This window comes from Schistocerca gregaria, chromosome 1, assembly GCF_023897955.1.
Source record: "Schistocerca gregaria isolate iqSchGreg1 chromosome 1, iqSchGreg1.2, whole genome shotgun sequence".
In the NCBI taxonomy this organism is placed as follows: domain Eukaryota; kingdom Metazoa; phylum Arthropoda; class Insecta; order Orthoptera; family Acrididae; genus Schistocerca; species Schistocerca gregaria.
Genome location: NC_064920.1, coordinates 1,002,993,662 through 1,003,010,122, shown reverse-complemented (window position 1 = coordinate 1,003,010,122; position 16,461 = coordinate 1,002,993,662). Strand labels below are relative to the sequence as shown.

Below are 16,461 nucleotides of genomic sequence, written 5' to 3'. Positions count from 1 at the left end.
GGGTATTAGCAACTTCGTGATGAATGAAACAATACATATAAACATGCTTCTGATGAAATGTATTTAAAGAATAAGGTATTATGCAGTGCGGTTCAAATACTAAAAACTTTCAAGTTATTTCAGAGCATGCCTGGAGGAAAAAGCTGAGTATACGAACTTATAACAAACCAAGATTTCTGGGTTTCTAGATCAATCAAAGTTTATGTTATCATCATGAGTTTACCAAAATTTGTGAATCCATCTGTAATCGCCAATGTTTATTCTGATTTTGGTTGTAACATACAAGATTCATGGTCTTTACACAAGTACACTATACTGTGAAGTATTTATGTAATTATACTCTTTTGCATATTTGTTTGTAATATTTGTTTACAATACTTTAACATGTTTTTGGCACCTACTTTGTGGAATTATTACAGAACAAAACTTGTTCATCCCATGAATAGCCACAGCCAAATGATTTTGGGTCCATGAAAAACGTAATTTGTTTTCTATTTCTTTTTATCAGTTATGAGCTGTTCTCAGCCAGGCTTTGCTGTGGCTGAGTCTACTTACACGGTAAAGAAAGAAAAGGGAAAGCACGTTTCCAATATGAATGAGAATGGGAGATGCATTCAAATCTCCTTCTGTCCCCTGTCTCTGTCCATCTCCTCTTCCCCCTTTCTTTGTACATATCCCCCCCCCCCCCTCTCTCTCTCTCTCTCTCCGTCCATTTCTTCCCACTCCTCTATCCACCGCCCCTCCTCCACCTCCCATCCCCCATCCCCTCTGACCTTCAACCTTCTTTATTGTTACTGCAAAATCAGAGTCTGTAGTAGTTTCTAATTTTCTAATCATAAATCAATACAGCATAAATACAACTTTCCTGTTTGCTAACATTTCACCACTTTACATTTATATTTTAAATCTACATTTCACTATTTTATATTTATATTTATTTGTTAAAAATATCTGGTCTACAAGTGTCTAAATGTTTATTTCAGTAACATGCACAAACTTGAAGTACATTGGAAAAGTACACCGAGGTTTTTGGTAACAACGTTTTCCCTTTACATATTAAGAATTAGGTACCTAAAAACAGTCCCATATTAAAATTCAATGTTGTGTCAAAATTTCAAAGCAATAAGTGAAGAACTTCCGTATACTGGAGATTTTAAAGAAATGAACATGTATATTTGTACTTACAGTAACACTCCTTTTCACACTTTTCAGCAGTCTGACCCAAGAGAGATTGAAGTACAGGAAAGCACAGGAAACATAATATGTGAAAATGAATGAATTACTGTCATTCTCTTTATACTGTTCAAAATATGAAATTAAAAGAATTTGAATATTGTCTTTTTAAAAAAAATCTTAAGTAATTAATTGTTTTTTCCTTCCTAGCAGCAATTAGCTCTACTTGTCTCTCTATAGTACACGAAACATCAATCACAAAGGCAGTGGCTGAGTGCTATCGCATGCAAACACACATGCGGGTTTCCCTCTTTGTTTCGATCATGTCCAATGGTGTTAATACAACATGCAGCAAAAACCTTTTGGGTTACGGTGTGAGACTTATTATTCATAACCACTATAAAATTACGGTAAATAAAACTGGTAACACAATATTGATTAAAACACTAAAGCTGGCAGTCTTTGTAAACAGAGAACAACAGGCACGAAATCTACAACTTGTCACCAAATGGTGGTCACTTGGTTTGATGATGTCCTGGGTGAGAAAAAGGGTGGAAATTGTCATAATGTTATGGACCATCTTGAGGAGGATTGTTTATGTTTGAAATCAAGTTATAACAACCTACAAAAGTGTATGTAGTATGGATCAGTGTGTTTCACATGGATGTAAGAACGATTCATGACAGCTCCTTATGGAGACGGCTGTCTTCCAAAGTGGTGTTCATTTGTACTAATAACTGAAATTAAATTACAGCTGCTGTAATACAACACAAGGAGCAACAGGAAGTTTGCTACTATAGTCACATTTGTCAGATTGTGATTATTGTTAAGACAGTGACTAGACATACCTCTCCACCACTCCAAACACTGCGAACCTATAATACATGTGGCCATGACCCCACATGCTAATAATGAAAATCTTGCTTACAACATTAACACTACATTACGTGATCCATAACTCTGTATATAGTTTATGTTTTTTGCTTTGTTCCAAGGCTGATTTTATACAGAAACTGTAAGCGTTCCTTATCGCAAATCTTCATAAGTTTTTGACTGAATACTTTAAAATTTTGACATAATATTGCATTGGAATGCACGTTTTATACTAGTATTTTCAAATATGTGTAACATTAAATAAGTACCTAATAACTAGTACATATTAGAATGTGATGTGTCAAAATTTCAAAGCAATCCATCAAGAACTTTTGGAGATTAATAATTTTGAACAAATGAACGTTTAAATTTTTATTTATATAGATAACTAATATCACAAGGACGTTACTATTTTTCAATTTTAGTTTACTTAATGTCAAGCTAAACATTATTGTTCATCAAATTAAGAATTATTGTTATATATCAAAAACATGTTCAGTTTCTTCAAAAACAATTTATTATGCTGTAAAAGTAATATATCAAAAAACCTCGTGATGTGGCATATCTTTATATTTTACTTTCTATTTTATGATTACAACAAGTAACATTTATTACTGATTTTATTTTTTATAACCATATATATTTTTTTAAATTTGAATGTGTACTGTCTGTAAAATAGGATGCGATTACAAAACATTTTTGACTCTATAACTTCTAGAACATTCTGGAAAACAGAGATATGATATACAGAACCGAGTGCACACCAAATAAGGGATTCTGCAGTCAACATCAGTCTGAAAATCATACCTGTCTCTGTAAGCAGCTGTACTCTGCACACAGTATGTGTTTTGGTTCAAAAAGTGCTGCACAACAGCTCTTTTATTTAAAAATGTGTATGGTGTACTACACTTTTGTGGCCACACAAAACGTGAAATAAAATGAGAAGAAATTTTGTAAAATAGTGTTTTCACTGGAGAATTTAAAACTCGAGGATCTAATCATCTACCAAAATGATAAACACTGCATTTTCAACAAAGGAAAGATTAGTACTTATTTTACAATCACAGTATTCATCATAGACAATTATGTGAAAAGAACAGATTGCTACTCAGTACACTGCAGAAATGCTGAGTTGCAGACAGTGAGGCGTAGCGCCGTATAACGATCCTGCCTTGGAGGCGGTTAAGTGGGAGATGTGTCTCAGGGCTGGATAGTGACAGATGGTGACGCGAGACTGGAAGCGCACAAAGTTTGTGTGTCAGCCGATAAGAGGACAATATTGGATAGGGGGACTGTGATTTTAGTTTCGATTGTGCCTACTAGAGTGCACTAAAGTAATAGAATGTTTTTCATAAACTGTTCTAGTATTTTCATAAAGTGTTATGTCTTTGTGTGTATGTAAAATGTTATAAATGTGGTTTAGCAGTATGAATAATGGGTGTGGTTTAAGGTTAATATGAAGATAATTGTTTAACAAGTTATGTAGTAGGATTCAATGTGGGAACATTTTGAAGAAGTATGGATATGGACAAAGGGGATTTTTGTAGAATAGATTTGTAAAGTAAGTTTATGGTAAAGGGATAGTTAATTCAGGTATAAATAACAATAGTAAATAAATTTATGCATAAAAAAAACTTCAGCATACTAGATAATTACGTTGATAAAAAGTGCAGTCATTAGATTTACTATTTTGCGATTGGTTATTGATGAAAAGTGCGGACTGACACGGGAAAGTGTTGTTTTGCTATTGGCTGTTCAGTAAACTGACCAATGGTGAAGCAATATTCTTTGCACGCCTTTCTCTGCTGGTAGAGAAGACATAGAGTATTCTAGAGAAGAATGGGAGCCTAGCCATGAAACAGTTCAGACATGTGCAGTAGTAGTAGTAGTAGTAGTAGTAGTAGTAGTAGTAGTAGTTCCGATGGAAACAATAAGTTGCTGGATCTAGCAGTGTTTCATACATCAAAAGTGTGGTAAAGTGACGGCATAATTATTCCGATGGGTGGGTAGAAATTTTGGAATTTTTAAATGAATTTTGTGAAGAGAAAATGACATGAATCCACGTGGCGTATTGAGCAGGTCGGTGGCTAAAAACTGTGACTGCATTAGGTACCGACAGACTTAATATTTGATGAGCATTATCAATCAAAAACAATCAGCATTTTTGTAGCTATTACGTTTTCAGGAAATGCAACACCATAAACTTGCTAATGTGAGTGAAAGGGTTTGTGAATGACTGTGTTAACACTAGCACGGGCTTGGCAGTGATACTTGTTCGCCTAAGTTTCAGAATATATTAATTGAGGACAAAAATTTCCAACCTTTCATTTCGTGTTTCTCCCGAAACGTAGATTAGTGACTTAAATTGCACCCTGGTTCACATCAAAGTACATTAGGTTTCACTCGGCTTTCCTACTGATGATCTGCTGAGACAATGTTCACAGGTAGGTGCAGGTCCATCATAAAGGGACAGAAAGAACCACGCTGCCGCAACAGGCACAACAAAAAGACTATTAAACATGTCAAATTTTGGCCAGAAGGCCTTAATCTGAAGTAGACAACACACACACACACACACACACACACACACACACACACACACACACACACACACACACACATATTCACGCAAACGCCTCTCTCACAAACATGGCCACTGTCTCTGGCTGCTGGTTTCCCATAATGAGAGTGATGAGAGTCTAAATCCGGAACATTGTAACATTCTTGTACATAGGAGTCATGACAGATAGGAAACTAAGGACAAAACAGATGACACCCATTAAATAAATTAATATTTGCTGCGACAGAAGGTGGCGGTATGATAACAACATTGCAAATGATAGGTTGTGGAAAACTCGGACAGTGAAATGAAGAAATTCATGAGCAATTTCTGGGAAACATCTGATAAAAATATACAAAAATGGGTGTGCAAATAATACAAGAAATTATTCATCATCATTCCATTATGAAATAAGATTAATATTGTATAGAAATGAAACAGAACTACAAGTTTTTTATAATCTGTAATTTAATAGGATGAATGTGGTAGGCTATGCTGTATGAAAGCAATTGAAGAATGAGGTTCATTAGGTCCAAGAAAGCAAAGGAAGCCAAGGCCAAAGAACTTTTACAAACAGTGAACATTTTCATAACAGACAACAGAGACTGGTAAACAGAGTGACATAAACAATGTGAAAGGCCGTTTTGAGTGCAGTATATGATGTTACAACTCTAATTTTCCTTCCTTATAGGTACAAGTACTTTGATGAGGTGGAACAGTTTATAAAACACAGGAAATTACACCATGCCCTTTTCTTTCACCCCTTCAACATGTTCCTGGCTTTAGTCCTAGCTATGCAAAACAGTTAGATTTCCTGCAAATGGACTGCTTCTGAAGTTTTGTAGTGTCATCCTCCTGTCCCTCAACATAGATTAACCATTACTGTTCACCACAGAACAGTGAGAGGGAAATTTTGGAATAAATGCATCACAGGCATTGTGGATGACCTCCGTTATATGGTCCACCCACTTCTAGTCACTATTACAATGTTCTGTCACAGTCCGTTGATGAACAACATTCAGTTAACGTCATTGGGCCCCATTTTTAGGTCATCATTCAGATACTGGTCTCTGTACTAGATGGATTAAGACAAGAATCAGTCCCTGGAATCACATCAACTAGAACTTCCCACAAAGCAGCATCTGCAAAGGCAGGGGAGCATTTTGTGAGATCTGTAGTGGAGAACAATGGATGGCTTGACCATATCATCTGCAATTTTCATCAACTATTACTTTCCACACTACTATGTCCAAACCTCTAGCATTTAAAATGCCTTAGAGGAGGTGGTGAGAAAAAGACTTATTTTCAGACCTATAAAGTGTGTCTTACACTTCTCAGGTAACACTAATCTACAGAAAGGTAGCACAAATGAACAGCTTTCTACAATGTGCCAACAACATTTTTCATTAGATTCCTTATCTATGTGACAAATTACAGTTACCATTATTACTGCAGTTCTGATCCCGTTATGCCTATTACATCTCACAATGTCCTAACGCATTCACTTGAGCTGACTTTCGTTTGACTGTTGGGTAGTCTTTAAATTTTTGCTTTTCCTTAATTTGGTTAACTTGTTGAGCTGCTGTTGCCTCAGTGAAAAAAAGAGCAATTTCTTAGTTATTTCTACATCTACATATATACTCCACTAGCCACCAAGTGGTGTGTGGCGAAGAGCACAATTCGCGCTGAAGTCATATTTCCCCCTTCTCTGTTCCACTCGCGGATCGTGCGAGGGAAAAACGACTATCTGAACACCTCAGTACGAGCTCTTATTTCTCTTATCTTTGAATGATGATCATTATAGATTTGAAAGTTGGTGGTAATAATATATGCTCTACATCCTACGTGAAGATTGGATTTAAGAATTTAGTGAGCACCCCTTTGTGTTTAGCGTGTCATCTATCTGCAAGTGTGTCCCACTTCAAACTTTCTATGGGATTTGTAATGCTCTCGCAATGGCTAAATGTACCAGTCACGAATCTTGCCACTCTACTTTTGACCTTCTCAATCTATTGAATCAGAGCCAACTGGTAAGGGTCCCACACAGATGAACAATACTCCAAGACTGGATGAACTAACGTATTGTAAGCTATTTTATTTGTTGAAGGACTGCATCGCTTCAGGATTTTACCAATAAACTGCAATCTAGAGTTCGCCTTACCCGTTAATTGTGTAATCTGATCATTCCATTTGAGATCATTTCGAATAGTCACACCCAGATACTTGACTGATGTTACCGCTTCCAAAGATTGATTATTTATTTTGTACTCATACATTAATGGGGATCTTCGCCTTTTTATACACAGTAGGTTACCCTTACTAATATTGAGAGGTAACTAACAGTCATTACACCACGCATTTATTTTCTGCAAATACTCACTGATTTGTTCACAACTTCCGTGTGATATTACTTTTCTGTAGACTACAGCATCATCGGCAAACAGTCTAAGGCTGCTGTCAATACCATCAACCAGATCATTTATGTAAATTGTAAAAAGCAGAGGACCTATTACGCTGCCCCGGGGCACACCCGAAGTTACTCTTGTTTCTGTTTAAGTTACCCCATTCAGGACGACGTACTGCTCCCTGTCTGTTAGCGCGCACTTTTTGTAGCAAGCAACAGTGAGGAACTGAGTTGAACACCTTTCGAAAGTCGAGAAATTTGGCATCAACCTGGGAGCCGGTATCTAGAGCCTGTTGAATATCATGCACAAAGAGGGCCAGCTTTGTCTCGCATGACCACTGTTTCCTAAAACCGTACTGGTTTCTGCAGATGAGCTTCACAGAGTCTAAAAAGGTCATTATGCCTGAACACAAAATATGATCCACGATTCTACAACAAATCGATGTCAGTGAAATTGGTCGGTAATAATGTGCATCCGATTTTCTACCCTTTTTATAGATTGCTATGACCTGGGCCTTCTTCCAGTCCCGTGGAACTTTCCACCATTCCAATGATCTCTGATAGATGACAGATAAGAATGGTGCTATATTTGTAGCATAGTCAACATAAAATATTGAGGTAAATATTATGGAAATGGAAGAGGATGTAGATGAAGATGAAATGGGAGATACAATGCTGTGTGAAGAGTTTGACAGAGCACTGAAAGATCTGAGTTGAAACAAGGCCCCCGGAGTAGACAACATTCCATTGGAACTACTGACGGCCTTGGGAGAGCCAGTCCTGGCAAAACTCTACCATCTGGTGAACAAGATGTATGAAACACGCGAAATACCCTCAGATTTCAAGAAGAATATAATAATTCCAATCCCAAAGAAAGCAGGCGTTGACAGATGTGAAAATTACCGAACTATCAGACTAATAAGCCATAGCTGCTAAATACTACCACGAATTCTTTACAGGCAAATGGAAAAACTAGTAGAAGTCAACCTCGGGGAAGATCAGTTTGGATTCCATAGAAATACTGGAACACGTGAGGCAATACTGACCTTACGACTTAATCTTAGAAGAAAGATTAAGGAAAGGCAAACCTATGTTTCTAGCATTTGTAGACTTAGAGAAAGCTTTTGACAATGTTGACTGGAATACTCTCTTTCAAATTCTAAAGGCGGCAGGGGTAAAATACAGGGAGGGAAACGCTATTTACAATTTGTACAGAAACCAGATGGCAGTTATAAGAGTCGAGGGGTATGAAAGGGAAGCAGTGGCTGGGAAGGGTGTGAGACATGGTTGTAGCCTCTCCCCGATGCTGATCAATTTGTATATTGAACAAGCAGTAAAGGAGGGGGGGGAAAAAAAAAAAAAAAAAAAAAAAAAAAAGGGAGTAGGTATTAAAATCCATGGAGAAGAAATAAAAACTTTGAGGTTCGCCGATGACATTGTAATTCTGTCAGAGACAGCAAGGGACTTGGAACAGCAGTTGAATGGAATGGACAGTGTCTTGAGAGGAGTATATAAGATGAACATCAACAAAAGCAAAACGACGATAATGGAATGTAGTCGAATTAAGTCGGGTGATGCTGTGGGAATTATATTAGGAAATGAGACACTTAAAGTAGTAAAGGAGTTTTGCTATTTGGGGAGCAAAATAACTGATGATAGTCGAAGTAGAGAGGATATAAAATGTAGACTGGCAATGGCAAGGAAAGCGTTTCTGAAGAAGAGAAATTTGTTAACATCGAGTATAGATTTAAGTGTCAGGAAGTCTTTTCTGAAAGTATTTGTATGGAGTGTAGCCATGTATGGAAGTGAAACATGGAAGATAAATAGTTTGGACAAGAAGGGAATAGAAGCATTTGAAATGTGGTCCTACAGAAGAATGCTGAAGTTTAGATGGGTAGATCACATAACTAATGAGGAAGTATTGAATAGGATTGGGGAGAAGAGGAGTTTGTGGCACAACTTGACCACAAGAAGGGATCAGTTAATAGGACATGTTCTGAGGCATCAAGGGATCACCAATTTAGTATTGGAGGGCAGCATGGAGGGTAAAAATCGTAGAGGGAGACCAAGAGATGAATACACTAAGCAGATTCAGAAGGATGTAGGTTGCAGTAGGTACTGGGAGATGCACAGGGTAGAGTAGCATGGAGAGCTGCATCAAACCAGTCTCGGGACTGAAGACCACAACAACATCAACATAAAATCTTAGGGGATACCGTCTGGGCCAGATGCCTTCCTGGCATCTAAGGATCTTAACTGTTCTACAATCCCAGATACGCTAAACATTATGTCAGCCACCCTTTAGTTTGTTCGATAATCCAAGGGGGGGACTGGTGCTGCAGTCCTTTATCGTAAATGAGTTTTTGAAAGCTAGGTTTAGAATTTCGGCCTTCTGTTTATCATCATCAGTTACATTACCCGCAATGTCAGCAAGAGAAGGTATTGAATTATTTGTAGCGTTCATAGATTTCACATACAACCAAAATTTTTTGGGGTTATTTTTAGAATTTGCAGATAAAATATTGGTTTCAAATTCGTTAGAAGAATCTCTCATTGACCTTTTCACAGTGTAATTTTCCCAGTCAATGGATGCTAGACTAAAGTCTCCGCCTATAACTAATGGATAATTTGGATATTTACTTCCTATGTACTCCAGACTTTCCCTGAAATGTTCTGCGACATTTGTTGCGGATGCTGCTGGTCTATAAAAACATCCTAATACAATGGTCAATCCTTGTCTGATTGACAGCTCTATCCAGACTATTTTCCAGTCTGACACAGTATTGATCTCAACTGCATTTAAACAGCTTTTAACTGCAATGAACATACCACCTTCCATAGCATCAGTCCTTTCCTTCCTAAATATTGTCCAATCCGAGTTCATAATTTCACTGCTATTTGTGTCTGCTTTCAACCAACTTTCTATACCTAATACAATATTGGCATTGCTACTGTTTATTTCGGAGATTAACTCGGGGATCTTGCTACAGACACTTTGACAACTTACTAACATGAGATTAAGCAAATTTAAATCCTTTGGAATGACCTGTTTAGGCGAACTAACAATTTTTACAGTTGGCACACACACATCAGTGTCATGAACTGGTAATTTTTTGGGCCAGCAGTTTGTTTCCCATGGGGAGGAACCTAATTTAAAAAAAAAATAATAAAAAAAAAAAACCATGTGCACGCCGCAAGTACTGTGCTACCCATGTAGCTGGTTCCTGTGTGTAGTGCATCCCTGATCTATCAAGGGGCGTCCTACAACCTTCCACTCCATAGCGTAGGTCGAGGAATCTACAACCATTTTTTTGTCACAGAGTCAACATAGCCTCTGGTTTAGATTCTCCACTCGACTCCAAACCAGAGGACCCCAGTCCACCCTGGGTACGATGCTGCAGATCGTCAGCTTGGCTTCCACTCTTCGAGAGATGGAGGCCGCCTTAACCAATTTAGCCAGCCGTTGGAAGGACCCAAGGATTTCCTCGGAACCCCAACAACAGGCATCATTGGTGCTGACATGCACAACAATCTGCAGCTAGCTGCACCCCTCACGCTCAATAGCCGCTGGAAGAGCCTCTTCCACATCCTGGACAAGGCCCCCCAGCAAGCACACCGAGTGAACATTGCATTTCTTCCCCACCCTAGCCACTATGTTCTTGAGGGGTTCCATGACCCGCCTAACATTGGAGCTACCCCACGTGCCGATCTGGACCTTGCTGATGGAGCAGCCACTATCCCAGCATCAGATAGCACACTGAATCTATTATCGAAGTTCATGGGATTTGGCGGGAGCCTACTTCCCCCATGCAGCCTTCACTTTGAGGCTTGAGACCTTGACACAGTCTGCCACCCACACTGAGGTGAGAGTGGGCCAGCTGGCTCTGCCGCACCTGAGGTCGGCTCAGTGACAGACTGCTGCGACATCCCCCCCCCTCCCCCTCCTGCACATCTAGTACAGCAGAGGCTGCTCCATGCACCCCATCCCCACCGCACCTCAAGGTAGCACTCTGGTGCTTGTTGACTGTGGCCAACAAAGCTTCCAGCTGCGTTTGGACTTTAGCCACCTCCTCCTGCATCTGTACACAACAGACACAGTCCCTATCCATCTAGCTAGTAACTGATTTACTATAAAAATCTTACGGAAACCTACTGTCACACAAAGTTAACAGCTACACTAGTTGGCAGAAAGGACACTCAATAATGAAAATAAAAATTTATGGTAGAAGCAAGATCTGGTGCTTATTTTCCTGCTAGGGGCTATCTAGTGAATATTATAAATGAATTAAACAGTGACCTATGGTAAGCTGCCCCTACTGATTATCCCTCGTATTTGTAATTTAAACAAGTTTTTATGTACTCGCGAAAGTGACTTAATAAAACTATAAAAACTGCTACCTTAAATGTACCTAGTCTAAATGACACTAATAAAGATACAAAACAAAACCTTTAGCTAACAATAAGAGTTCAGAATGTAAAGCAGAAATACAAATTCCACTTTATAGGAACCGATGGACTTACAGTACACTATCACTAAAGCCCACAACAAGCTAAGGAATTTAAGCAGACGGAGAGTTGAGTTTTAGCTTTCTGCTAACTACACCATATGTAATAAGGGCTCCAAAGTTTTATTGTAACACTGATTTACTCAGATATTGTAGTGTAATACTAATTTACTACGTATTATACGTTTAACTGTAAACAGTCGCAGGTTGCGCTAGTCAAACGTATACTAGTTAGGTTAGAAATCACTGTCAGTATCACTATTCCTAATAAAACGTATAAAAACTGCTACCTTCAATATATCGAGTGTAAATGACACTAATAAATGTGAATACTGAGTATTGTACACTAACTTAAACTGGTTAATCCTTGTATTGATAATGTAAACAAACATTTCATTCAGACGAAAAATAACCTAATAAAACATATAAAAACTGCTACCTTCAATGTATCGAGCCTAAATGGCACTAATAATCGCAAATACTAAGTATTGTGCACTGAATTAATTGATAATTCTGCATATTCAATGTCAGTTAAGAATGTAAACAAACGTTTGCGTACACCTGCAAACTGTCCTAAATAGAAACTTCGCTTATCTTATTCAGATGCAAATAAAAACTGTGTATCTGACACTAATGCAAATAAATACTATAGAATACACAGCAAAAATGATTAATTACTAGCTAAATTACCTATCTTGCAACACAGCAAACGAAAAGCGCTCGTAGCCGGCGTCAGTGCTGCTAGGGCGTCACTAATTTGATGAGGTTAAGTGTACCAATCAAATGAACAAATCTTCTAAAACATTGCTTACATATAATGATGCTTTCTCAGATGTTCCTCCTTCACATTTTATTCCTATGAATTCATTCTGTAACATGGGGTGTGTTCCGGTCGGGTGAATACCTAATCGAGCTCTCATTTGTTTGGGTGCTTTTACTCCATCATGGTACACCCATTCTGCATTGAGCATTTTTAGTTGTGATGTATCCAGACAATGTTATTCCCACAAAATGCATATGCAATAACCGAATAGTCAGTTAATTTGAACTGCAGCAACCTATATAGTACATCCAGTTGTGCCTGGGAAAGCCTTATACAAATGAAGTGTGGTACAGTAAGTTACCCATAGGTTGCTTGCTAATAACATTTTTGCTTCAACAGCTAGCCACACATTTAGCACTAATGTGGTCCTTATTTTTTTGAATTTGGTGTGTGTATGAAGAAAAGTTTCTTTCCTTTTATTTTATGAGGAATTTTAAAATCTATTTTGTTGAAACTGGAGACAAGGAACCCATGCCCAGTGGCCGAGAAGTTCCGTCATATCACTATGTGTTGTTTGTTGCTGCTTATGCATGTTCTAGACTGTAGCCTGCTGTCATTAAGAGTGATCCTCATACAATGTTATATAGAAATATCAAATGATTTGACCCCCCCCCCCCTTTTCTCTGCATGTTTTGATAATGGGCTAAATTTCATTAAAAATTAATTAATATTAACCTCTGCCAAAAATATATTTAAAAGTGAGAAATTTAAGTACTACTATACAACAGACAATACTAAATGTATGAATGCAGCATAAACCAATATTAGTTTAGCCTTTTTTTCTTTTAACTATCATGCTATTGTCTCTAGCGATCTTGCACACAATACAAAATTATTCTTTTTGTTCTCCATTGGCTGTTAATACCCCATTCAAATCTTACATTACTCCCCTTTCCACTGCATTATATGTCACCTTAAGATTTTTCACAGCCTGTTTGGCACTAAGATAGAAAATATTTGAATCCCAAGAAAAAGAAAACTTATTTAATAAATCTAAATCTATGTTTAACTTCTTCAACGTATCTAAACTATTGACTGAAATGAACTCATATGGCTAGAGCGTGAAAATTTCATTCTGGAAACTTCCCCAGGCTGCAGCTAAGTCATGTCTCCACAACATTCTTTCTTCCAGGAGTGCTAGTCTTGCAAGTTTCACAGGAGAGCTTCTGTGGAGTTTGGAGGGTAGGATATGTGGTACTAGTGGAATTAAAGCTGTAAGGAAAAGTCATGAGCTGTACTTGGGTAGCTCAGTTGATAGAAGATTTGTCTGTGAAAGGCACAGGTCCCGACTTTTGAGTCTTGGTCCAGCACATAGTTTTAATCAGCCAGGAAGTTTCATTGTAGTCAATCACATGCATAAGCAATAATAAAAAACATGCAGTGATATGACACAACTTCTCTGCCACTGTGGCATAGGTTCCATGACTTCTAATTTCAACAAAATAGATTTTAAAATACTTCTTAAAACAAAAGGAAATACATATGGATGTGTGTGAAGAAACATAAAATTCGAAAAAATAAGGACTACCTTAACGTAGCACATTGAGTGTTATTTATTTATTTATTATTTTAGAGAATTGTAATTTATTCACAGTACAGGCAGTTAGGCAAAAATCCCCATTGCCTTTCATGTGATATACAACGTTTCACAATTGTGACCAATAGTCATCATCACTAATGCTTGCTGAAAGATTTCAATAATGGAGGACTGGTCACCACTTACAAATACCTAGCGAATGCTACCTGGGTCCCTGAGTCTAAGAATAGCAAAAGCACTTACACTTACAGCATAAAAAAGAATGTAGTCCTGCAAAGGTTCGGTCCCAATGGATTTGCCAACAGCATACCAACAAAAAGAGCAAAGATTATCATCAAACATTTAGTACAGATATGAAAAGCAACTCGTAGCTATATTCTATGAAGGGCTTCCAGAAGCATACACCACTGCAACTGAAATCTTACAGCAACTTTTAATTTCACATTTTGTGACATTTCATATCTGAAACTGTTTGACGTGTTTAGAACTACACTAACTTATTCCAAGCACATTAACGGGTATTTGAAAAATCTAGGAAGTACACAGATATTGTAAAAGAAAAAAAACGTGTGTGTGTGTGTGTGTGTGTGTGTGTGTGTGTGTGTGTGTGTGAGAGAGAGAGAGAGAGAGAGAGAGAGAGAGAGAGAGAGAGAGAGATCATAGCACATTCAAGCCTGTCAAATATACACCAACGAAAATGGAATGTCATGTGGCGAGAGCCTCCTGGTGGGTAGACCTGATTGCCTGGTGCAAGTCTTTGTGATGCCACTTCAGCGACTTGCGTGTCGATGAGGATGAAATGATGATGGTGATGATGATGATTGTGGTGAAGACAACACCTAGTCCCTGAGTGGAGAAAATCTCCAGCTCAGCCGAGAATCGAACCCTGGCATGACAAGTGGCATGTTATCCACTCAGCTATGGTGGTGGACGATACACCCAATGAAGATCTTAGCTTCATTCCAAGAGGTATGGGATAAAAATATGGCAACCTGATGGAAGTTGATATCGAGAAGAATGTAGGAACAATGTGGGTGGATTTGCTGAATACAATGAATGGAAGAGTCCAGAGGCAGCCCTCATCCAGCAGTAAAGAACAATGGATGGTGGTGGCACGGAAAAAATCATGCAAATAAAATTTTATCAGCCTTATATTCAGTATCACCGATAGCGGATGTGAAATTATTAACTCTGTAGCTTTCTTCTTCCTATAGCTCAAGATTTTTTCCCCACTAAGCTGAAATCTCAGTTATCTCTGTGACTTTGGCCTTTATAATTATACAAGATGAGAAAGTTGTTTTCAACATGTGACAATACAACTCAAAGTTCTCTTTTACTTTCTCAGTGTTACAGATTTTACAAAAAATGTTGATATACAGGAGAAAGCTCAATATGTAGACTAGTCTATAAAGATAAAGTCCAGTATCCAAGCAACGATACTTTCATACACAGTATAACCACCATCCTGACTGACTATTTCAGCTTAGCAGACATCATTTATGGACATGAGGTAGTGTTTTCCATAAACAAGAGGTGGGTTGCCCAACTGCCTCACAGACCATCATGGAAAGGGGGTATGGCATGAGTTTACAAGGACAACAAAATTATTGCAAATGACAACTAGACAGTTGTAAATGCCATGGCTAACACTGCACAAAGTCTTGCATAAAGTGTTACATACTTATGCCTATGAGATGCAGCTGCTCAAAGCACTAAATGTAACCGACAAACCTAAGAGTGAACAGTTTCCAGTGGACAAGTTATCCAAAATTGACATAAACAATGACTTTTTGGAAAAGACTTGTTTCTGTGATAAGTTAACTTTCATGTATCTGGCAAACTGAACAGATAGAACAAGATCTGAAACTACATGCAACGAACTTAGAAATAAAGACACTTGCAGAGGATAGTGAAAAATTGGGGAAAAGAACTGTTGCTGGCAATCTAAGTATTGAGGAGGAGGAGTAGGAGGAGGAGGAGAAGGGATCAGTGTGTCGTCATCTTACAAATGAAATGGAGACTGCCAATGTGTGGTGCAAAGTTATACGCAATTGCTTTGTCCATTCTTATTCAATGTGCCTACTATCAACACTATTTACCTGGGCATGTTACAAGTGTGTGCTGTGCCGCAATTGGAACACCTGCAATCTATGTGAAGTCATACTTCAGCAGATGATGGCACTACCTCATTCATTCTTGACTATCAATTTCTAAAGGATAAGTTTCTTGATAGACAGACTGAATTAAATGGTTCTATTTGGTAGCTGCCACCATCATTTGGTCTCATGCCACTAGACTGCTTCCAAAGGGGTTTTATATGCTCTAATGTACTGAACCAACATTACTGAAAGGGCTGGAAGGCATGCATCTGTAACACATTTATGTCACTGTGGAGTTCGTGGGCTGTACATGGACAGGAACTGAATACCAATTGAACATTGCCTGTGTCTTTGCCAAAGAACACAATGACATGTATTAATGAGGGAACAAACCTTTAAGAGTTACCTTGACACTTGTTGAAAACCATTTGTTAATATATGAAACAGTTCTATTGTTATTAAAATCTAGAACTGTAAAGATAATTCA

General features: G+C 38.0%; 1 protein-coding gene across 4 annotated transcripts in view; it reads right to left on the bottom strand.

Moving 5' to 3' along the window:
* LOC126278539 (terpene synthase) overlaps positions 1-16,461 on the bottom strand; it is a 111,960-nt gene that overhangs the window by 65,968 nt on the left and 29,531 nt on the right. The window contains exon 6 of one of the 4 annotated variants that reach the window (XM_049978744.1): positions 1,124-1,216. The exons of the other annotated variants lie outside the window; for them this stretch is intronic. Coding sequence (XP_049834701.1) covers positions 1,209-1,216 — 8 coding nt within the window. The 3' untranslated portion in view covers positions 1,124-1,208. Of the gene's footprint in view, positions 1-1,123; positions 1,217-16,461 lie in introns of those variants that run through there. 4 annotated transcript variants of the gene reach the window in all.